We start from the raw sequence: 25,302 nt of genomic DNA, 5'->3' as shown, positions 1-25,302 counted from the left end.
TCTGGGGGGTGTTAGGCACTACGGGGAGGCTAGTGTTAGGCACTGGGGGAGATTAGGGTTAGGCTGGGGAAGAGGGGGTTAGCGTTAGGCCGAGGGGTTTGGGAGGTTAGGGTTAGGAGGGGAGTGGTTAGGGTTAGGCTCTAGAGGGAGGTTTGGGTTAGGCACTAAGGGGAGGTTAGTGTTAGGCTGGGGGGAGAGGGATAGGCACTATGGGAGGTTAGGGTTAAGCATTGGAGGGAGTTTTGAGTTTAGCTGTGGGAGGGAGGTTGGCGTTAGGCACTAAGGGGGGGGGGGGGGTTAGTGTTAGGCTCTAGAGCAGGCATTCCCAACCACGGTCCTCAAGGCACACCAACAGTGCAGGTTTTAGTGATATCCAGGCTGCAGCACAGATGGTTAAATCAAAATAACTGAGCTACTAATTAAGTCACCTGTGCTGAAGCCTGGATATCACTAAAACCTGCACTGTTAGTGTGCCTTGAGGACCGTGGTTGGGAATGCCTGCTCTAGAGGGAAGTTAGGGTTATGCACTAGTTTGAGGTCTGAGTAAGGCTGTGGGGGTATGTTAGGGTTAGGCACTAAGGGGAGGTTAGGTTTAGGCTGGGGGAGAGGGATAGGCACTAGGGAAGGTTAGGGTTAAGCATTGGATGGAGTTTTGGGTTTGGCTGTGGGAGGAAGGTTAGCATTAGGCACTGGGGGGGGTAGTGTTAGGCTGGGAGGGTTTAGGGTTAGGCTCTAAGGGAGGTTAGGGTTCTGCAGTAGATTTAGGTCTAGGTAAGGCTGAGGGGGGAGGTTATGGATTAGAGGGAGGCTTGGATTTGGTTGTTGTAGGTGGTTATGCACTAAGGGGAGGTTAGGGTTTGGCACTAGAGTGAGGTTAGGCTGGGATGGGAGGGGTTAGGCACTAGAGAGAGGTTTGGGTTAGGCGGTGGATATTGGAAGGTTAGGGTAAGGCACTAAGTGGGGGAAGGGGATAGGCACTAGGGGAGTAGGGTTAGGTTCTTGGGGGGGGTTAGGCAGTAAGGGGAGGTTAGGGTTAGGATAGGATCGGAGAGATTAGGGGTAGGGATTAGGAATAGTGGAGGTATGTTCACAGAAATTGTGGAGCAGCAGAGGTTTGACTCAGAGGTGGTGGTTTGGACCTGGAAGTCAACTGGAGTCACTACAGCCATCAGGAGCAGGTAAGTGACCACTGGGACACCAGGGATGACATGTTGACATCTAACATGATGACCTTTTATCACTGCCTACACAAATGTTAACATGGTCAATGTCGACATTAAGACCTTGTCTCCACACCCTCAAAAGATCTTCTAGTAAGCGGTGCAAATGTGGCATCCGTCCCTTACCTTATGATTTGGCTTCCTCCTACTTGCCTTGTCATCCCTCTTTCAGTGTAAGAAGTTACATTTTCAAGGAAATGAAACTCTATGCATATTATTTTTTATTTTCTCTGACGTCCTAGTGGATGCTGGGAACTCCGTAAGGACCATGGCGAATAGCGGCTCCGCAGGAGACTGGGCACAAAAAGTAAAAGCTTTAGACTAGCTGGTGTGCACTGGCTTCTCCCCCTATGACCCTCCTCCAAGCCTCAGTTAGATTTTTGTGCCCGAACGAGAAGGGTGCAAGCTAGGTGGCTCTCCTGAGCTGCTTAGAAGTAAAAGTTTAAATAGGTTTTTTATTTTCAGTGAGTCCTGCTGGCAACAGGCTCACTGCATCGTGGGACTAAGGGGAGAAGAAGCGAACTCACCTGACTGCAGAGTGGATTGGGCTTCTTGGCTACTGGACATTAGCTCCAGAGGGACGATCACAGGTTCAGCCTGGATGGGTCCCGGAGCCGCGCCGCCGGCCCCTTACAGAGCCAGAAGAGCGAAGAGGTCCGGAGAAAGCGGCGGCAGAAGACGTTCCTGTCTTCAAATAAGGTAGCGCACAGCACTGCAGCTGTGCGCCATTGCTCTCAGCACACTTCACACTCCGGTCACTGAGGGTGCAGGGCGCTGGGGGGGAGCGCCCTGAGACGCAATAAAAACGATATAAAAACCTTATATGGCTAAAAAAAAATGCATCACATATAGCTCCTGGGCTATATGGATGCATTTATCCCCTGCCAGTTTCCTGAAAAAAGCGGGAGAAAAGGCCGCCGTGAAGGGGGCGGAGCCTTTCTCCTCAGCACACAAGCGCCATTTTCTTTCACAGCTCCGCTGGAAGGACGGCTCCCTGACTCTCCCCTGCAGTCCTGCACTACAGAAACAGGGTAAAACAGAGAGGGGGGCACTATTGGCAGCTAATATATAAATACAGCAGCTATAACAGGGAGTAACACTTATATAAGGTTATCCCTGTATATATATAGCGCTCTGGTGTGTGCTGGCAAACTCTCCCTCTGTCTCCCCAAAGGGCTAGTGGGGTCCTGTCCTCTATCAGAGCATTCCCTGTGTGTGTGCTGGGTGTCGGTACGATTGTGTCGACATGTATGAGGAGGAAAATGATGTGGAAGCAGAGCAATTGCCTGTGTTAGTGATGTCACCCCCTAGGGAGTCGACACCTGACTGGATGGTAGTAATTAAAGAATTACGTGACAATGTCAGCACTTTGCAAAAAACTGTTGACGACATGAGACAGCCGACAAATCAATTAGTGCCTGTTCAGGCGTCTCAGACACCGTCAGGGGCGCTAAAACGCCCGTTACCTCAGATGGTCGACACAGACCCTGACACGGATACTGAATCCAGTGTCGACGGTGACGAGACAAACGTAATGTCCAGTAGGGCCACGCGTTACATGATCACGGCAATGAAGGAGGCATTGAACATTTCTGACACTACAAGTACCACAAAAAAGGGTATTATGTGGGGTGTGAAAAAACTACCAGTGGTTTTTCCTGAGTCAGATGAATTAAATGAGGTGTGTGATAAAGCGTGGGTTTCCCCCGATAAAAAACTGCTGATTTCTAATAAATTATTGGCACTATACCCTTTCCCGCCAGAGGTTAGGGCACGTTGGGAAACACCCCCTAAGGTAGATAAGGCGCTCACACGCTTATCAAAACAAGTGGCGTTACCGTCTCCTGATACGGCCGCTCTCAAGGAACCAGCTGATAGAAGGCTGGAAAATATCTTAAAAGGTATATACACATATACCGGTGTTATACTGCGACCAGCGATCGCCTCAGCCTGGATGTGCAGCGCTGGAGTGGCTTGGTCGGATTCCCTGACTGAAAATATTGATACCCTGGATAGGGACAGTATATTATTAACTATAGAGCATTTAAAGGATGCATTACTATATATGCGAGATGCACAGAGGGATATTTGCACCCTGGCATCTAGAGTAAGTGCGATGTCCATTTCTGCCAGAAGAACGTTATGGACGCGACAGTGGTCAGGTGATGCGGATTCCAAACGACATATGGAAGTATTGCCGTATAAAGGGGAGGAGTTATTTGGGGTCGGTCTATCGGACCTGGTGGCCACGGCAACGGCTGGAAAATCCACCTTTTTACCCCAGGTCACCTCTCAGCAGAAAAAGACACCGTCTTTTCAAACCCAGTCCTTTCGTCCCTATAAGGGCAAGAGGGAAAAAGGCCGCTCGTTCCTGCCCCGGGGCAGAGGAAGGGGAAAAAGACTGCACCATGCAGCCTCTTCCCAGGAGCAGAAGCCCTCCCCCGCTTCTGCCAAGTCCTCAGCATGACGCTGGGGCTCTGCAAGCAGACTCGGGCACGGTGGGGGGCCGTCTCAAGAATTTCAGCGCGCAGTGGGCTCACTCGCAAGTGGACCCCTGGATCCTGCAGGTAGTATCACAGGGGTACAAATTGGAATTCGAGACGTCTCCCCCTCGCCGGTTCCTGAAGTCTGCTCTACCAACGTCCCCCTCCGACAGGGAGGCAGTATTGGAAGCTATTCACAAGCTGTATTCCCAGCAGGTGATAATCAAGGTACCCCTCCTACAACAGGGAAAGGGGTATTATTCCACGCTGTTTGTGGTACCGAAGCCGGACGGCTCGGTGAGACCAATTTTAAATCTAAAATCTTTGAACACTTACATAAAAAGGTTCAAATTCAAGATGGAGTCACTCAGAGCAATGATAGCGAACCTGGAAGAAGGGGACTATATGGTATCTCTAGACATCAAGGATGCTTATCTCCATGTCCCAATCTACCCTTCTCACCAAGGGTACCTCAGGTTTGTGATACAAAACTGTCATTATCAGTTTCAGACGCTGCCGTTTGGATTGTCCACGGCACCACGGGTCTTTACCAAGGTAATGGCCGAAATGATGATTCTTCTTCGAAGAAAAGGAGTATTAATTATCCCTTACTTGGACGATCTCCTGATAAGGGCAAGGTCCAGGGAACAGTTAGAGGTCGGAGTAGCACTATCTCAGGTAGTGCTACGTCAGCACGGGTGGATTCTAAATATCCCAAAATCACAGCTGATTCCAACAACACGTCTACTGTTCCTAGGGATGATTCTGGACACAGTCCAGAAAAAGGTGTTTCTCCCGGAGGAGAAGGCCAGGGAGTTATCCGAGCTAGTCAGGAACCTCCTAAAACCAGGACAAGTGTCAGTGCATCAGTGCACGAGAGTCCTGGGAAAAATGGTGGCTTCTTACGAAGCGATTCCATTCGGAAGATTCCATGCAAGAACTTTTCAGTGGGATCTGCTGGACAAATGGTCCGGATCGCATCTTCAGATGCATCAGCGGATAACCCTATCTCCAAGGACAAGGGTATCTCTCCTGTGGTGGTTACAGAAGGCTCATCTTCTAGAGGGCCGCAGATTCGGCATTCAGGATTGGATGCTGGTAACCACGGATGCCAGCCTGAGAGGCTGGGGAGCAGTCACACAGGGAAGAAATTTCCAGGGCTTGTGGTCAAGCATGGAAACGTCTCTTCACATAAATATCCTAGAGCTAAGGGCCATTTACAATGCCCTAAGTCAAGCAAGGCCTCTGCTTCAGGGTCAACCGGTATTGATCCAGTCGGACAACATCACGGTTGTCGCCCACGTAAACAGACAAGGCGGCACAAGAAGCAGGAGGGCAATGGCAGAAGCTGCAAGGATTCTCAGCTGGGCGGAAAATCATGTGATAGCACTGTCAGCAGTGTTCATTCCGGGAGTTTGAAACTGGGAAGCAGACTTCCTCAGCAGACACGACCTCCACCCGGGGGAGTGGGGACTTCATCCAGAAGTCTTCCAAGTGATTGTAAACCGTTGGGAAAAACCAAAGGTGGACATGATGGCGTCCCGTCTCAACAAGAAACTGGACAGATATTGCGCCAGGTCAAGGGACCCTCAGGCAATAGCGGTGGACGCTCTGGTAACTCCGTGGGTGTTCCAGTCGGTATATGTGTTCCCTCCTCTTCCTCTCATACCAAAAGTACTGAGAATCATAAGAAGGAGAGGAGTAAGAACGATACTCGTGGCTCCGGATTGGCCAAGAAGAACTTGGTACCCGGAGCTGCAAGAGATGCTCACGGAGGACCCGTGGCCTCTACCTCTAAGGAAGGACCTGCTCCAGCAGGGACCTTGTCTGTTCCAAGACTTACCGCGGCTGCGTTTGACGGCATGGCGGTTGAACGCCGGATCCTGAAGGAAAAAGGCATTCCAGATGAAGTCATCCCTACCCTGATCAAGGCCAGGAAGGATGTAACTGCAAAACATTATCATCGCATTTGGCGAAAATATGTTGCGTGGTGTGAGGCCAAGAAGGCCCCTACGGAGGAATTTCAACTGGGTCGTTTCCTACATTTCCTGCAAGCAGGATTGTCTATGGGCCTAAAATTAGGATCCATTAAGGTTCAAATTTCGGCCCTGTCGATCTTCTTCCAGAAAGAACTGGCTTCAGTGCCTGAAGTTCAGACGTTTGTCAAAGGGGTACTGCATATACAACCTCCTTTTGTGCCTCCAGTGGCACCTTGGGATCTCAATGTAGTTTTAGGGTTCCTAAAATCACATTGGTTTGAACCACTTGCCACAGTGGATTTGAAATATCTCACATGGAAAGTGGTAATGCTGTTGGCCCTGGCTTCAGCCAGGCGTGTATCAGAATTGGCGGCTTTATCCTATAAAAGCCCTTACCTGATATTTCATTCGGATAGGGCGGAATTGAGGACTCGTCCTCAATTTCTCCCTAAGGTGGTTTCAGCGTTTCACATGAATCAACCTATTGTGGTACCTGTGGCTACTAGGGACTTGGAGGACTCCAAGTTGCTGGACGTAGTCAGGGCCCTGAAAATATATGTTTCCAGGACGGCTGGAGTCAGAAAATCTGACTCGCTGTTTATACTGTATGCACCCAACAAGCTGGGTGCTCCTGCTTCTAAGCAGACGATTGCTCGTTGGATTTGTAGTACAATTCAACTTGCACATTCTGTGGCAGGCCTGCCACAGCCAAAATCTGTAAAAGCCCATTCCACAAGGAAGGTGGGCTCATCTTGGGCGGCTGCCCGAGGGGTCTCGGCTTTACAACTTTGCCGAGCAGCTACTTGGTCAGGGGCAAACACGTTTGCTAAATTCTACAAATTTGATACCCTGGCTGAGGAGGACCTGGAGTTCTCTCATTCGGTGCTGCAGAGTCATCCGCACTCTCCCGCCCGTTTGGGAGCTTTGGTATAATCCCCATGGTCCTTACGGAGTTCCCAGCATCCACTAGGACGTCAGAGAAAATAAGAATTTGCTTACCGATAATTCTATTTCTCATAGTCCGTAGTGGATGCTGGGTGCCCATCCCAAGTGCGGATTGTCTGCAATACTTGTATATAGTTATTGTTACAAACAAATCGGGTTGTTTATTGTTGGAAGCCATCTTTTCAGAGGCTCCTACGGTTATCATACTGTTAACTGGGTTCAGATCACGAGTTGTACGGTGTGATTGGTGTGGCTGGTATGAGTCTTACCCGGGATTCAAGATCCTTCCTTATTATGTACGCTCGTCCGGGCACAGTATCTTAACTGAGGCTTGGAGGAGGGTCATAGGGGGAGGAGCCAGTGCACACCAGCTAGTCTAAAGCTTTTACTTTTTGTGCCCAGTCTCCTGCGGAGCCGCTATTCCCCATGGTCCTAACGGAGTTCCCAGCATCCACTACGGACTATGAGAAATAGAATTATCGGTAAGTAAATTTTTGTGTTTTTTGTACCAGCTTTGGGCTTTATACCAAACATAACCAATACTGGTGTGCCTCATAATTACCAAATTATTAAATTAATTCCTGAAAGCTGCTACAGATGGAGCCTCCGTTATCTTTGCCTGCCTAGTCGCAGGCTTGCACACCAGGCGTGACTAGGCAGTCCGTCCGCCTAGTCACGCCGGGAGTGCACAGAGGCGCTCCTATTCAGAGCGTCTCTTTCCGGGCACGCGGACAGAGACGCTCTCCATTCAAGTGAAAGGGGCGCGTCTCCGTCCAGGCGCGTGCGCCAGTCCAGACGGAGACGCTCACAACGAATAGGTGCTTCCATGCAGCCGCGCCTAGTCACAGAATGAGCAAAGATAACGGAGTCTCCATCTGTATATGCTAATTTTATAGTTAAATACAGGTTGGTGCTCTGAATTAATGTTTTCAGATTCTGGAAAATGCCAGTTGCTGATCTTCATATTCCAGTCAACAATAAGCCAAATGTTAAAATTGGTTTCCGTAATTGTATTTGCAGAAAGTGCCCACTTGATCGTGTGTAGCACGATAACCGGATAGCCTGGATGATAAATTGGGTGGCCAAATTCAATTATTGAAATAATAATTAAAAAAAAAAACCTTACATTTAAATTTTGACAAACAAACCAAGGTGTAATTCAGACCTGATCGCTGTGCTGCTGACTTTGCTGTCCTGCGATCAGATAGTCGCCGCCACAGGGGGAGTGTAAATTCGCCGTGCAAGTGTGCGATCCCATGTGTACACTGAGCTGCAGAAATCCACTGTGTGCAGTCTCTGCACAGCCCAGGACTTACTCCTACAGTGCGATCACAACAGGCTGATCGGGGCCGGAGCTGACGTCAGACACCCTCCCTGAAAACGCTTGGGCACGCCTGTGTTTTTAATGACACTCCCAGTAAACGGTCAGTTTTAACCCACAAACGGCTTCCTCCTCTCAATCACTGTGCGAACGAAACGTTCGCACCATCCTGTCGCTGACCGACGATGCCTGTTGTTACTGTCTGACTCGCATGCGCATTGCGGTGCATGTGCAGTTATGACCTGATCGCCCGCTGAGCGAAAAAGCACAGCAGTGATCAGGTCTGATTCAGGCCCCAAATCTTGGGTTAATTACATTTTTAATCTGAACACATGAAAGCTTTTGGATGGCCAGAACATGGGAATTGCAGCCTATATACACTGATGACTTATGCAGCCACTTATAATAATTGGATGAGTGGATCTTGATTTGTGTGGCTGCTGCCGTCTATTCATCTTCATTAGTTTTGCATAAATTCTGTGGCAAGAACGAAGATTGCCTTTTTTAGAAAGGAGACAAAGCATGTTTCTGTTGGTTTGAACTGAATTAGTGCTTTTTGTATTCTTCAGTATTTGCTCCTTTTCTTAATTGTATTATATATACCAGGCATTCCTAACCGCTGTCCTCAAGGCACACCAACAGTGCAGGTTTTAGTGATATCCAGGCTTCAGCACAGATGGTTAAATCAAAATAACTGAGGTACTAATTAAGTCACCTGTGTTCAAGCCTGGATATCACTAAAACCAGGACTGTTATGGTCCCTACACATTTAAAGATCCACCGCCGAGCTGCCCGACGGCGGATACGGCCGATGGGCGACCAGGCGGTGGGGGGGCAGTCCCCCCCGTCACACGGCTCCATAGAACTGCAGGCAAATATGTACGAGATCGTCCATATTGGCCTGCATGCACAGCCGTCGGGGCACCAGCGATGAACGAGCGCGGGGCCGCGCATCGTTCATCGCTGGTGCCTCCACACTGCACGATATGAACGTTATCTCGTTCATTAATGAACGAAATCGTTCATATCTTGCAGTCAAATCGCCCAGTGTGTAGGGCCTATCAGTGTGCCTTGAGGACCGCAGTTGGGAAACACTGATATATACCAATGTAAAATTATTTATGGTTCCAACACATACATAAGACATTCTGTCAATGACACTTCTGTAAATGACTGCTGTATTCTGTAACTAGTAACCGGAACAATCCACATCTCTTGGGTGAAAACCAGATGCATAGGATATACTACTGTTTTTTTCCAAGTCAACCTGGCACATGTTACTTTTGTAGAGCTGAAGACCGCTTCAGATGCATCCATTTGTGTAAAATGCATCCAAAGTTATATTTTTATTTTACTGGTGCATTTTACACATGTGCAAATTCCGTCCAACAATACATCCGAGTAGGATTGGAATTCGTTTTATTGTTGTTCTATGAGAACAATTATGGACAATCCATCCTATTCGGTTCTGTATGATTGTTGTTGCTTTAGCTCACTTCTCAGCATTTATTAATGGTTTGTTGTTTTTAGCTAGCAGGAAGAGATTCTCCTATACGCCCAGAAATGCCAGGAAATCTGCAGCACTACGGAAGGTAAAATGTTTTCTCATTACCTAATGTAACAATTCAGTATCTTGCACCTTACAGGAAACTAGGACTGTCAGAACATCATTAATGCTATGGAAACTGAAAAATTAGAAAAAAATATATACATTCTGTATATATACAAAATAGAGAATTCAGCACTCACCATAGCAAGCTCACTTGTCCTCACAACATCAATAAATACATGATGGGGGTTTAGTTGGTGGATTGGCCAATGCACGGAAGCCCGCATACCGATTTTCAAGGTACCCCACCTTCATGCAGGTCCTACACTATCACAAAGCCTAAAGAATTAAAACCTGGCAACTGTATCACATATAATATAACTGCAAATATGCCCACTAGGTTTAATGTATGCCTGCCACATATCTAGTGGCTTTTAAAGGCATACTAGTCACCTGACACAGCCGATAAATTACTAAGGAGCAGCTGATACAGGTTTAGAACAATTAAGATTACACAGGGGTGCATGAAAAGGCCTGTGACCATGGTTAATAAGAGTTAACCAAAGATTAACCCCAAAATATACAAACAAATATAGAAAACCACAGCACTCGCCACCCCAGAAGCGGGGTGCAGTGTCTGCACTCACCACTCATAGGGTGGGGTGCATGCAGCCCATGGCCACCTACCCAAATACATACAAAATAGAGAATTCAGCACTCACCATAGCAAGCTCACTTGTCCTCACAACATCAATAAATACATGATGGGGGTTTAGTTGGTGGATTGGCCAATGCACGGAAGCCCGCATACCGATTTTCAAGGTACCCCACCTTCATGCAGGTCCTACACTATCACAAAGCCTAAAGAATTAAAACCTGGCAACTGTATCACATATAATATAACTGCAAATATGCCCACTAGGTTTAATGTATGCCTGCCACATATCTAGTGGCTTTTAAAGGCATACTAGTCACCTGACACAGCCGATAAATTACTAAGGAGCAGCTGATACAGGTTTAGAACAATTAAGATTACACAGGGGTGCATGAAAAGGCCTGTGACCATGGTTAATAAGAGTTAACCAAAGATTAACCCCAAAATATACAAACAAATATAGAAAACCACAGCACTCGCCACCCCAGAAGCGGGGTGCAGTGTCTGCACTCACCACTCATAGGGTGGGGTGCATGCAGCCCATGGCCACCTACCCAAATACATACAAAATAGAGAATTCAGCACTCACCATAGCAAGCTCACTTGTCCTCACAACATCAATAAATACATGATGGGGGTTTAGTTGGTGGATTGGCCAATGCACGGAAGCCCGCATACCGATTTTCAAGGTACCCCACCTTCATGCAGGTCCTACACTATCACAAAGCCTAAAGAATTAAAACCTGGCAACTGTATCACATATAATATAACTGCAAATATGCCCACTAGGTTTAATGTATGCCTGCCACATATCTAGTGGCTTTTAAAGGCATACTAGTCACCTGACACAGCCGATAAATTACTAAGGAGCAGCTGATACAGGTTTAGAACAATTAAGATTACACAGGGGTGCATGAAAAGGCCTGTGACCATGGTTAATAAGAGTTAACCAAAGATTAACCCCAAAATATACAAACAAATATAGAAAACCACAGCACTCGCCACCCCAGAAGCGGGGTGCAGTGTCTGCACTCACCACTCATAGGGTGGGGTGCATGCAGCCCATGGCCACCTACCCAAATACATACAAAATAGAGAATTCAGCACTCACCATAGCAAGCTCACTTGTCCTCACAACATCAATAAATACATGATGGGGGTTTAGTTGGTGGATTGGCCAATGCACGGAAGCCCGCATACCGATTTTCAAGGTACCCCACCTTCATGCAGGTCCTACACTATCACAAAGCCTAAAGAATTAAAACCTGGCAACTGTATCACATATAATATAACTGCAAATATGCCCACTAGGTTTAATGTATGCCTGCCACATATCTAGTGGCTTTTAAAGGCATACTAGTCACCTGACACAGCCGATAAATTACTAAGGAGCAGCTGATACAGGTTTAGAACAATTAAGATTACACAGGGGTGCATGAAAAGGCCTGTGACCATGGTTAATAAGAGTTAACCAAAGATTAACCCCAAAATATACAAACAAATATAGAAAACCACAGCACTCGCCACCCCAGAAGCGGGGTGCAGTGTCTGCACTCACCACTCATAGGGTGGGGTGCATGCAGCCCATGGCCACCTACCCAAATACATACAAAATAGAGAATTCAGCACTCACCATAGCAAGCTCACTTGTCCTCACAACATCAATAAATACATGATGGGGGTTTAGTTGGTGGATTGGCCAATGCACGGAAGCCCGCATACCGATTTTCAAGGTACCCCACCTTCATGCAGGTCCTACACTATCACAAAGCCTAAAGAATTAAAACCTGGCAACTGTATCACATATAATATAACTGCAAATATGCCCACTAGGTTTAATGTATGCCTGCCACATATCTAGTGGCTTTTAAAGGCATACTAGTCACCTGACACAGCCGATAAATTACTAAGGAGCAGCTGATACAGGTTTAGAACAATTAAGATTACACAGGGGTGCATGAAAAGGCCTGTGACCATGGTTAATAAGAGTTAACCAAAGATTAACCCCAAAATATACAAACAAATATAGAAAACCACAGCACTCGCCACCCCAGAAGCGGGGTGCAGTGTCTGCACTCACCACTCATAGGGTGGGGTGCATGCAGCCCATGGCCACCTACCCAAATACATACAAAATAGAGAATTCAGCACTCACCATAGCAAGCTCACTTGTCCTCACAACATCAATAAATACATGATGGGGGTTTAGTTGGTGGATTGGCCAATGCACGGAAGCCCGCATACCGATTTTCAAGGTACCCCACCTTCATGCAGGTCCTACACTATCACAAAGCCTAAAGAATTAAAACCTGGCAACTGTATCACATATAATATAACTGCAAATATGCCCACTAGGTTTAATGTATGCCTGCCACATATCTAGTGGCTTTTAAAGGCATACTAGTCACCTGACACAGCCGATAAATTACTAAGGAGCAGCTGATACAGGTTTAGAACAATTAAGATTACACAGGGGTGCATGAAAAGGCCTGTGACCATGGTTAATAAGAGTTAACCAAAGATTAACCCCAAAATATACAAACAAATATAGAAAACCACAGCACTCGCCACCCCAGAAGCGGGGTGCAGTGTCTGCACTCACCACTCATAGGGTGGGGTGCATGCAGCCCATGGCCACCTACCCAAATACATACAAAATAGAGAATTCAGCACTCACCATAGCAAGCTCACTTGTCCTCACAACATCAATAAATACATGATGGGGGTTTAGTTGGTGGATTGGCCAATGCACGGAAGCCCGCATACCGATTTTCAAGGTACCCCACCTTCATGCAGGTCCTACACTATCACAAAGCCTAAAGAATTAAAACCTGGCAACTGTATCACATATAATATAACTGCAAATATGCCCACTAGGTTTAATGTATGCCTGCCACATATCTAGTGGCTTTTAAAGGCATACTAGTCACCTGACACAGCCGATAAATTACTAAGGAGCAGCTGATACAGGTTTAGAACAATTAAGATTACACAGGGGTGCATGAAAAGGCCTGTGACCATGGTTAATAAGAGTTAACCAAAGATTAACCCCAAAATATACAAACAAATATAGAAAACCACAGCACTCGCCACCCCAGAAGCGGGGTGCAGTGTCTGCACTCACCACTCATAGGGTGGGGTGCATGCAGCCCATGGCCACCTACCCAAATACATACAAAATAGAGAATTCAGCACTCACCATAGCAAGCTCACTTGTCCTCACAACATCAATAAATACATGATGGGGGTTTAGTTGGTGGATTGGCCAATGCACGGAAGCCCGCATACCGATTTTCAAGGTACCCCACCTTCATGCAGGTCCTACACTATCACAAAGCCTAAAGAATTAAAACCTGGCAACTGTATCACATATAATATAACTGCAAATATGCCCACTAGGTTTAATGTATGCCTGCCACATATCTAGTGGCTTTTAAAGGCATACTAGTCACCTGACACAGCCGATAAATTACTAAGGAGCAGCTGATACAGGTTTAGAACAATTAAGATTACACAGGGGTGCATGAAAAGGCCTGTGACCATGGTTAATAAGAGTTAACCAAAGATTAACCCCAAAATATACAAACAAATATAGAAAACCACAGCACTCGCCACCCCAGAAGCGGGGTGCAGTGTCTGCACTCACCACTCATAGGGTGGGGTGCATGCAGCCCATGGCCACCTACCCAAATACATACAAAATAGAGAATTCAGCACTCACCATAGCAAGCTCACTTGTCCTCACAACATCAATAAATACATGATGGGGGTTTAGTTGGTGGATTGGCCAATGCACGGAAGCCCGCATACCGATTTTCAAGGTACCCCACCTTCATGCAGGTCCTACACTATCACAAAGCCTAAAGAATTAAAACCTGGCAACTGTATCACATATAATATAACTGCAAATATGCCCACTAGGTTTAATGTATGCCTGCCACATATCTAGTGGCTTTTAAAGGCATACTAGTCACCTGACACAGCCGATAAATTACTAAGGAGCAGCTGATACAGGTTTAGAACAATTAAGATTACACAGGGGTGCATGAAAAGGCCTGTGACCATGGTTAATAAGAGTTAACCAAAGATTAACCCCAAAATATACAAACAAATATAGAAAACCACAGCACTCGCCACCCCAGAAGCGGGGTGCAGTGTCTGCACTCACCACTCATAGGGTGGGGTGCATGCAGCCCATGGCCACCTACCCAAATACATACAAAATAGAGAATTCAGCACTCACCATAGCAAGCTCACTTGTCCTCACAACATCAATAAATACATGATGGGGGTTTAGTTGGTGGATTGGCCAATGCACGGAAGCCCGCATACCGATTTTCAAGGTACCCCACCTTCATGCAGGTCCTACACTATCACAAAGCCTAAAGAATTAAAACCTGGCAACTGTATCACATATAATATAACTGCAAATATGCCCACTAGGTTTAATGTATGCCTGCCACATATCTAGTGGCTTTTAAAGGCATACTAGTCACCTGACACAGCCGATAAATTACTAAGGAGCAGCTGATACAGGTTTAGAACAATTAAGATTACACAGGGGTGCATGAAAAGGCCTGTGACCATGGTTAATAAGAGTTAACCAAAGATTAACCCCAAAATATACAAACAAATATAGAAAACCACAGCACTCGCCACCCCAGAAGCGGGGTGCAGTGTCTGCACTCACCACTCATAGGGTGGGGTGCATGCAGCCCATGGCCACCTACCCAAATACATACAAAATAGAGAATTCAGCACTCACCATAGCAAGCTCACTTGTCCTCACAACATCAATAAATACATGATGGGGGTTTAGTTGGTGGATTGGCCAATGCACGGAAGCCCGCATACCGATTTTCAAGGTACCCCACCTTCATGCAGGTCCTACACTATCACAAAGCCTAAAGAATTAAAACCTGGCAACTGTATCACATATAATATAACTGCAAATATGCCCACTAGGTTTAATGTATGCCTGCCACATATCTAGTGGCTTTTAAAGGCATACTAGTCACCTGACACAGCCGATAAATTACTAAGGAGCAGCTGATACAGGTTTAGAACAATTAAGATTACACAGGGGTGCATGAAAAGGCCTGTGAAAAATTAGAAAAAAATATATACATTCTGTATATATGTATTTTCTCCTGCAGGGTCCACAGGATAACATTGGAATATGAGGTGGCACAGCAGATTTGCACCAAACGATCAAAGCTTTCGGCCTCCCAGAATGCAACAGGCCCGCCCCTTTATCCCCGCCTCCTGGCTCAGGAAATTCAGTTTTTTGTCTTGTGCGGCAGGAGCCGGACCATGGTCAATGGGCTGCTGGTTTTTAACAGCCATAAGCTTTTTTTTTTTTTTTTTTTTTTGCTTTTTTTTTTTTTTTTTTCATAGTCTTATATTTTTTGAGTGATCTTTATAAAAGGCGTCTTATATGTACCTTAGAAAGAGTCGCTCCAACAACTCCCTGCTGGGTCGCGACACCACTTACCCACGTGTACAGTGCTGTTTCGGTGGGCGTCTGTGTAGCATGTACTAGCACGTCCGACAGACATTACCAGGCTGTGGCCGGAGCACGGGGAGAAGGTAAAGCATCAGTTCCGCTTAGTAGGGGAAACGCGAGACACAGCCGCACTGTTTCGGGATAGAGACTACTGAACAGTCGCTGACACGGCTGCCACCTCGGGTGCACCAGCGCTAGGTCTCAGGGATCATAGGCTCCAGGGGTAGTATGAGGCTGCTATCCCTAGGGTTGATGTCGGTAGTGGGGAGTCAGACGCTCCCTTGGTCGCCCCTCCCCCCGGTTCATGACCAATTTCCTCAGAGTCTCCGCCATGAACAGAGTTCCCGCTTCCGTCTGAGACGCTGTGTATCTAACAGGACCCAGTCGCAGCATAGGCAGTTGTGTGACTGGTGCATCGGTGTTCACTTGGGCGTCTGTGTTCACTGTAGGTTCACGGGGCGATTGTGTACACTAATAGCCTTTGGATCCACTCAGCGTTCACTAACGTATTGATCGATCCTGGAAGCGGGGTGAAGTCTCCCTGTGTCTCACTCTCCTGAGCCGGGTGATACAGCACTAAGGGGGTCATTCCGAGTTGATCGCTAGCTGATGATGTTCGCAGCGATCAGGCTAAAAAATGGCATTTCTGCGAATGCCCGACGTACAGGTACATTGACCTTTGTGGTTTTGCACAGGTTCTAGCGAAGCTTTAAGTCAAACGGCACAACGCAAGAAGATTGACAGGAAGGGGGCGTTTCTGGGTGTCAACTGACCGTTTTCAGGGAGTGTTTGGAAAAACACAGGCATGCCGAGGAAAATGCAGGCGTGGCTGGGCGAATGCTGGGCGGCTGTGTGACGTCAAAAGCCAACCCTCCAACGTTAGAATCAACGCACATGAAGAGTAAGTCCAGGGCTGGTCTTGTTTTGCACAAAATGTTTTTGCAGGCGCTCTGCTGCACAGGCGTTCGCACTTCTGCAAAGCGAAAATACACTCCCCAGTGGGCGGCGACAATGCGTTTGCACGGCTGCTAAAAACTGCTAGCGAGCGATCAACTCAGAATGACTCCCTGAGTCTCCTCTACCTTTGGTACAAATAGTTGGATAAGTGCGTGATGCATATGAGTCTGTAAACTACTGCTGCTGTTTTCTTTTGCTGTGCGACCGAATACGTTTAAACTCCTATATAAGGTAATGCAGTAATATGTTTCTCCTACATACCTTAAATGTATCTGTAGTTGATTATGTGCTCATATTGCTTATTATACTAATGTATAACCTGTGACTGATTGCTAGTGTGATTGCTGACTTTACAATTTTCTGTCAGTTTCTGTGTATTCCGATCCTCAATGCTGGTGCGAAACAGGGAGGGATCAGATTGTATGTCACTTTAACAAATTTTAAAGTGATTGCAGTCACAAATTATCTAGTTAACACTGTAAAGGGGTGTGATTTATTTCTCATGTCTAAGAGAGGCAATGGTGAGGAGGATACACTCTCCACAGCAGCACCAACACTCATGTCATGTTTGTCTTGCAAAGCTGGGATAATCTCTCAGGATCTGGTTCAAAATGGGTTATGTGCAAATTGTTTTAACTTTCACCAAAGCCTCTTGAATAATCCAAGGCAGGCACAGGTTCAGGTTGAACCCCCATGTGCTACTTTTGCACAGACATTATCCAGTATAGCTGAGCGGATAATGCCAGCTCCTATACCAGGGATAGGTTACCCTATTAACCCTTACATGCAACAGTCCACCTGGGGGTTATCACATCCAGTACAGGAATCGGCAGCCTCTCAACAGAAACAGGCTGAAAGGCCCTTGGTTAGTAAATCACATAGACATGAAACAACATCTTAACAGGCTACACGTTTCAGATGAGGACTCGTCGGAGGATGAGGATTCATCGCACTCCGGGTCTGCATACAGAGATGAGGAGGAAGGCCTCAGCTCAGTGGACATTCTTGAGCTAATTAGTGCTATGAAACCCATTCTATCATTAGAGGAGGCAGCAGAGCCTTTGTTAAAATCTAAGTCACCTGTGTTTAAACATACCAAAATAGTTAAGACTGAGTTTCCTGGGTCAAAACAGCTGACGGAAATTATGCAAGAGGCTTGGGTTACACCCAGTAAGAAGTTTAGAATTCCAAGGACATGGATTTGCCATTATCCTCTTTCGGCTGGGGACTGTTTAAAAAGGGAGGTGGCTCCCAAAGTTGATACACATGTCATCCATTTCGTGTGAAAATCCACATTTCTCTTACGTCCTAGAGGATGCTGGGGTCCACATTAGCTCCATGGGGTGTTGACGGGTCCACTAGGAGCCACTGGCACTTAAAGAGTTTAATAGTGTGGGCTGGCTCCTCCCTCTATGCCCCTTTTACCAGACCCAATTTAGAAAATGTGCTCGGAGGAGCCGGTCACAGCTAGGGGAGCTCACACCTGCGACCCGACAGGTGGGGAGCCGGTGTGAATGGCGGCAACAGGGTGGGAGCGCAGTACTGATACTGCGCTCTGGAAGGCTCAGCGGTACAGCAGGTGCAGCGCTATGAGGGACTCCCTGGGCCAGCGTAAATACCCTTACACTGGTCACTCAGGCTATCAGGGACTCCGGTAAACGATGCTAGTATAATACCTCAGGCCAGTATAAAATTTCAAATAGTGTGGGAAGACGCGCAATGTTTGGTGGCGGAGCTTCTCAGAGTGGACCCAGCAGCTCACCAGCGCCATTTTCTCCCTGCAGATCCACTTCCAGGAACGCTGACCAGGAGCGCTGTCCCTCCACATGACTCCAGCTATCCTGTGCGGTACCAGGGGGTTGTAGAAGGGGGTGGACGGCTGTAAATTCGCTGTTTAGTCTATTAAGGGTACACAGTCAGTGCCAGGCAGTTCTTATATAACTGTCTCTGGGGCGCTGTGTGTGCTGGCTCCAAAATCTGTCTCTCTCTGAAGGTACTTGGGGGAAACTGTGTCTGACATTTTCCTGGTATCTTCTCCAGAGGAATCCATTCCATATATCCAGTAATGTAATATCATGTCTCAGACTTCTGAATCTGAGCCACAATGGCTGGCTTCCATTAAGGGAATGATATCTCCAATTTCTGCTAGGTTAGCCCATACTGAGAATGACACTCAGGTTTTAAGGAAGTCTATGGAAGTTTGCTCAGGTTCTGTTCCCTTTACTTCAGAATCCCCTAGCACAGGGGTGGCCAACCAGTTAGAGTCAAAGAGCCAAAAAATCTTGTTAGGTACGTCAAAGAGCCGAAGGCGAGCATGCAAAAATGGGGTGTGGCCTTGTGCCTGCTAGGCACTACCCCTGGTATAAAATACATTGAAAAAGCCAGATCCACATAAAATACATTGAAAAAGCCAGATCCAACATAAAATAATTGAAAAAGCCAGAACCACATAAAATATAATGAAAGACGATTCACATAGTACACTTCAGCTCTCCCATGTGTTACTTCAGCCAGCACCCTGCTGTGTCACTCCAGCCAGCTTCCCCACATGTCACTCCTGCTAGAACCCTCATGTGTCACTTCAGAGCTCCCCCCAACTCATGCCATTGTAGCAGCTCCTTATTACCCCTTTCACACCGCACAAATATCCCGGTATCGACCCGGCATATTGCCGGGTGGACACGGGTTGGTGTGCGGTGTGAATGGGCTATGGTCGAATTCCTGGGTCGCCTGCCCCTGTAATTCAACCAGGTTATAAGCAGTGTTATTCCTGGGTTGAATACCGGGTCAGTGGCTGTGTAAATGGGCTCCCGGGTCAATGCGACCCGGGACCCGTTTACTACATAGGGAGAGGCGGCGCGGAGATGAGCTCATCTCCCAGCGCCGCCTCCACCCCTGCTGCCGGCTCCCACCCTCTGCAGCTATGGCAACTGATACAGCAAATTGCCAGGTCGGGAAGCCACCTGTAAGGGTCCAATGCCGGATCCCACCCGGGAAGGACCGTTTCTAATTCCCGGGTGAGATCCTGCATTGGCGATGTGAAATGGAGGTTAAGGATCCTCTGTTTGATGGTGGGTGTTTTATCTCTAGTATCTGGCTACCTCAGTCCACAGTCCTCGTACTGCTTCCGCGTGTCTTTCTGGAGTGCAGTGGTTACCGGATCTGTTGTGGTAATGCGACTTCAAGTGTCGGAAGCCACATTTAAAGAAAGAAAGAGCCACATGCAGCTCAAGAGCCACAGGTTGGCCACTGCTGCCCTAGCATATACCCAAAGAAACGTGCACTTGCCCAGATTATGCAAGCTGACACGGATACAGACTCTTGACAGGCCAGACGGTGATGGGAATGTGCCGAGGGGGGCAGCATCCATTGCAAAGGGGGTGCAGCTCATGATTGAGGCCATTAGGAATGTGTTACACATTACTGACACACCACCTGAGCAGGTGGAGGAGGCTTACTTCACAGACCATAAGAAAGCCTCGCTAACCTTCCCTGCATCTAAAGAATTAAACGCATTATTTGAAAAGTCCTGGGAAACCCCGGAGAAAAAATTCCAGATCCCAAAAAGGGTTCTGGTTGCTTTTCCCTTCCCTGAGGAGGATAGGAAAAAATGGAAAAACCCACCCATAGTTGACGTATCTGTCTCCAGACTGTCTAAAAAGGTGGTTTTACTTGTCCCTGGATCTACTGCGTTAAAAGAACCAGCTGATCGTAAGATTGACACTACGCTCAAATCCATATACACTGCTTCAGGAGTGGCGTTAAGGCCCACTATTGCCTGTGCATGGATTTCTAAAGCCATAGTAAAGTGGTCAGGCACATTTCTAGAGGACTTGGATACGATGGATAGAAGTGACATTGAACTGTTTTTACATAACATACAGGATTCTGTGGGTTTCACGGTGGAGTCCATGAAGGACCTGGGTACTCTGAATGCAAGGATATCTTCCATGGCTGTCTCAGCACACAGGGGACTCTGGCTACGCCAGTGGTCGGCAGACGCGGAATCCAGGAGAAGTGTGGAGAACCTACCCTTCGCAGGTCAGGCTATATTTGGGGAAGCGTTGGATGTGTGGATTTCCAAGGCAACTGCGGGTAAGTCGACCTTTCTTCTCTCAGCTGCTCCTTCTACGAAGAAACCCTTTTCTTCATCAACATTGCAGTCCTTTCGGACCGCAAAGACAAAAAAGTCCAAGCCTCCTACCACCTTCTTTAGAGGTGGTCGGGCAAAATCCAAGAAGCCTGCACCTGCAGGTTCCCAGGACCAGAAGTCTGCTTCTGGTTCCTCAAAATCCTCAGCATGACGGTGGACTGCACAGCCTGGAGAGTGGGCTGGTATGTTCCAGCCACGTCTGGGTGTCGTCCGGCCTGCATCCCTGGATACAGGATATTGTGTCCCAGGGGGTACAGACTGGAGTTTCAAGAACTCCCGCCTCACCGATTCTTCAAATCAGGCTTGCCAACTTTACTGACAAAAAGGACCATCATACAGGAAGCCTTTCAAAAATTGGAAAAGTCAGAGGTCATTGTTCCAGTTCCACCTCATATGCAACACATGGGTTACTATTCAAACCTTTTCGTGGTACTGAAACTGGATGGTTCGGTCAGACCGATTTTGAACTTGAAATCGTTATACTCTTATCTGAGGGAGTACAAATTCAAAATGGAGTCACTGAAAGCGGTGATCTCTGGTCTGGAGGAGGGAGAGTTTCTGGTATCCCTAGATATCAAGGATGCGTACCTCCACATTACGATTTGGCCGCCGCATCAGGCTTATCTCAGATTTGCACTGTTAGACAGTCACTATCAGTTCCAGGCACTGCCATTCGGTCTCTCCACGTCACCGCGGGTGTTCACCAAGGTGATGGCAGAGATGATGGTTCTCCTCCGCAGACAGGGAGTGAACATAATTCCATATCTGAACGATCTGCTGATAAAGGCATCGTCCAGGGAGAAGTTGTTGGAGTCCATTGCTCTCACGACTCATCAGCTCAGGGAACATGGTTGGCTCCTGAACCTTCCAAAGTCACATTTGGAGTCGACAAAGAGAGTGTTTTTTTTCTTGGAATGATCCTCGACACAAGTGCAGAGGGTGTTTTTTCCGGAGGAGAAAGCGTTGGTGATACAAACAATGGTCCGGGATGTCCTGAAGCCCGCTGTGTGTGCCCACTCCTCATCCATTGGACTCTGAAGGATCTACACCTGGACCAAGTCCCCTTTCCACTACTATTGGATCCCGTTTAAGGACATTTCCACCGTGGAACTTCTCCATACAGCGTATCGAGGGAAGCCATTTGCGGATGCCAACCACTTAATACGCCTTGAGAATCGCTGGTGGTAATTATTGCACACGGTGTGATTTATACGGGACACTTGAAACTAAGGACTGTATTTCTGGAACAGGTTAAACGAACTGTTTTGATCCTCATACATTTGGGACTGAGAGAGGCACAGCTCACTTGAGACACGTATATATCTACAAAAATTCTAAAAAAATTTCTATCCTTTTCATCATTGTTCTTAACCATTTTATTCTTGTATGATTATTCAATTTTTATGATCTATTAAATCATGTGTTCTTGTTATTGACCTACCTCTCTCATTTATGACCATATAGCGCTACTGTTGTTTCTTGGGAGCCAACAAAGAGATTGTCTTTCCTGGGTATGATCCTCGACACGGAAGTGCAGAGGGTGTTTCTACTGGTGGAGAAAGTGTTGGTGATACAATCAATGGTCCGGGATGTCTTGAAGCCTACCCGGGTATCGGTTCATCAGTGCATTCGCCTTCTGGGGAAGATGGTTGCCTCCTACGAGGCTCTACAGTACAGAAGATTTTATGCTCGGTCCTTCCAACTGGATCTCCTAGACAAGTGATCGGGATCTCACCTACACATGCACCAGAGAATACGTCTGTCGCTGAAAGCAAGGATTTCACTCCTCTGGTGGCTGCAAATGCCTCACCTTCTGGAGGGCCGCAGGTTCAGGGTTCAGAGCTGGATCTTTCTAACCACGGATGCAAGTCTCCGGGGCTGGGGCGCAATCACTCAGGGGGAAACCTTCCAAGGATGGTGGTCAAGTCTGGAATCCATTCTAACAATAAACATTCTGGAACTGAGAGCCGTATACACCGGTCTTCTCCAAGCGGCACATCTTCGGCAAAATCAGGCCATTCAAGTACAGTCGGACAATGTGACGACGGGGGCCTACATAAACCGACAGGGAGGAACGAAGAGCAGAGCTGCTATGTCAGAGGTAACAAAAATCCTCCTCTGTGCAGGAAAGCACGCAGTGGCGCTGTCCGCAATCTTCTGATAATGTCGATATTATCTTAGACCGCAATGCTATACCTCTAAATACACTTTTACCGTGGAGCCGTTATGGCCGCTATACTGAATACACGTGCTACGCAATTTGTACGCTATTTGCGTACAGAGTCCCGCACGTGGTACGTACTTGGCGTACACACGCCGCGCTGAGTGTACAGAGTACGCTCAGCGTGCGCGCACACAATGGAAAACCTTTAAACCTTGTTAATGATACAATGTAATGATATGCTTACACTTTAAACCCTTAACAGCAAAGTACTGCAATGATGTAATACCTTTAAACCTTAAGTAGCACTGGCGATACAAAGTACCCGCAGTGCGTACACCTTATCAATGCTTATACACCTAATACAGATTAATACACTATAAAGCCCATGCAGGAAAGTGAAAACACAACACTGATTTGTAGTAGCAACCACAGGGTTCTAAGGCCACCGTGGATTTGTTCCAAAAGGTAAAACAGTACAAATCATACACTACAGGCTAACAAGTAAATCTAAACAGAATAATGGCTACAGAGAATGTACATACGTGAGAATGTTCGCAAGCGCAACCCGGCCGATCCTCCGCTGGTCATACAGATAGCGTTCAGAGTCTTCTGACCGGCCAGGCAACAATGGTCTTTTTATACACAACATGCATACACAATACAATGGTCACTGTAATCTCATTGTCCATTGGACACAGGGATGTGTCTCTACATTACAGAAAAGGTCATAGGTGGATTTGAAAGGGTTGGCGATGTCTTTCCCCAACTGCTCTTGTGGGTGGTATCCTCTGGATTCCCGCCGCATACATAAAATACAGTAAATACAGTTAATGTTCATATTCTACTTTTGTACATAACTATACGCACGAACAAGCGATCTTTCTCTAACTAACACCGGAATGTTACCCTCAAAATACCCTACAGCTGGATATTAGACATCACCTTCCAACCTTTATCTAACCCTTCCTATCATGCAAAGGCGAAGCTCTCTGTCCAGGAACTGTTTAAACTATTAATACTCGCTGACATGGTCTAGGGGAACTATATCTAAAATGTACACTATTTGGGTTAAATATGCAATGTTCTAATAACCCTCTATGCGTTCACAAACTCTACCGTAAATGAGCATACCACGCGCTAAGGCGCATGGCTGTGAAAAGCTCAGTTACGCAAATTGCGGATATGCGCACGCACGGCAGACTGAGTGCACGCGCAGCGGGCATGTGCATGGAGTTAGTACATTAGGCATGCATTACAATATTTTTCGACTTTGACAGTCCACCCTTTGGCAGTCAACAATAACTGCCACTATCTAAACATTTAAACAGAAAAATATACAATACAATATCTATAAAATAATTGGATGGTAAGATGAGAGGGGTAGGCGAGAAATGTATGGCCTAGTGGGATAGTAAAAGCATGTATGTATGAAATCCATGTCTGAGGGGCATGTATCATCGTGCCGTACATGTTCTAGATAAGCTTCGAGGTATTGCGAAGTATACATTAAATCCTTCTCATCCCGTATTAAGGGTCTGTAAGTGGGCCAACAAACACTACCGAGCTCTTTTCGGCTTCTTGTTCCAACAAATGGGGTGCACATTTAGTTGATGATACATGGAGGGGGAAAAACATGTGAATGCTAATATATGTATCTATATCACCTGTCGTCTATGTGTGTCACTACCTGAAGGTTGTAGAGATGAAGATAAGACACGTATCACAAATACATTCACTTAACATTCGTGCAATCGTTCTTGGGTGTTGGTTGAAGTCTTGTCCGGATGGGTGTATCTTTGCCGTGAGTGTTAATCAAAGTTTTTTGAGTGTCCATAGAAGTCTTTTAGAGTGTCCATCAAAGTCTTTTCCGAATGGATGTATAGTTCTTCAAAGTTTCTTCCGAATGGATGTATTTTTCCTTGAGGGAAAACAAAGGAGAAACGGGTGAAAGAAACGGATCGTGGAATCACGTCTTATCACAACATTGTCTCTATTGATGGGTCATAAATTAAATCAGTTGTTGTAACAATGCCCCTGCTCCTCAAACTCATCACTTTGGTACCGCGCTTGCACCGCATTACAACTCGAACACATCTAAATATCAAACCAATCATTATGACAACTCCCAGGATACAAAGGAGAAACTTTCCTACACTCACGATAACATTTTAAGCCCATTCTCGTGGGTTCAACCATGAGACCCAGCCGGTCAGTTCATTACTCACAGCAGTAAGGGTAAGGTTGTGTCTCCTCCGGAACTCCCACTTCAATTGCAAGATATCGTCCATCTTTTGATCTATGACCTCGGTTGGGTCATCAGTGCTGTTTGTAATGTATGTGCAGCACTTTACACCATACTGAGTTGCTAAG

At 46.7% G+C, this 25,302-nt stretch overlaps 1 protein-coding gene across 7 annotated transcripts in view; it reads left to right on the top strand.

Annotated features, from left to right (window-relative positions):
* The window catches only part of CCZ1 (CCZ1 homolog, vacuolar protein trafficking and biogenesis associated), a 185,200-nt gene that overhangs the window by 101,213 nt on the left and 58,685 nt on the right, over positions 1–25,302 (top strand). For all 7 annotated transcript variants that reach the window (XM_063934490.1, XM_063934487.1, XM_063934485.1 and 4 more), the window contains exon 10: positions 9,479–9,540. In XM_063934490.1, coding sequence (XP_063790560.1) covers positions 9,479–9,540 — 62 coding nt within the window. The remainder of the gene's footprint in view (positions 1–9,478; positions 9,541–25,302) is intronic.

This window comes from Pseudophryne corroboree, chromosome 7 (genome assembly GCF_028390025.1).
Source record: "Pseudophryne corroboree isolate aPseCor3 chromosome 7, aPseCor3.hap2, whole genome shotgun sequence".
Lineage (NCBI taxonomy): Eukaryota > Metazoa > Chordata > Amphibia > Anura > Myobatrachidae > Pseudophryne > Pseudophryne corroboree.
This window is presented reverse-complemented; position numbering and strand designations above follow the sequence as displayed.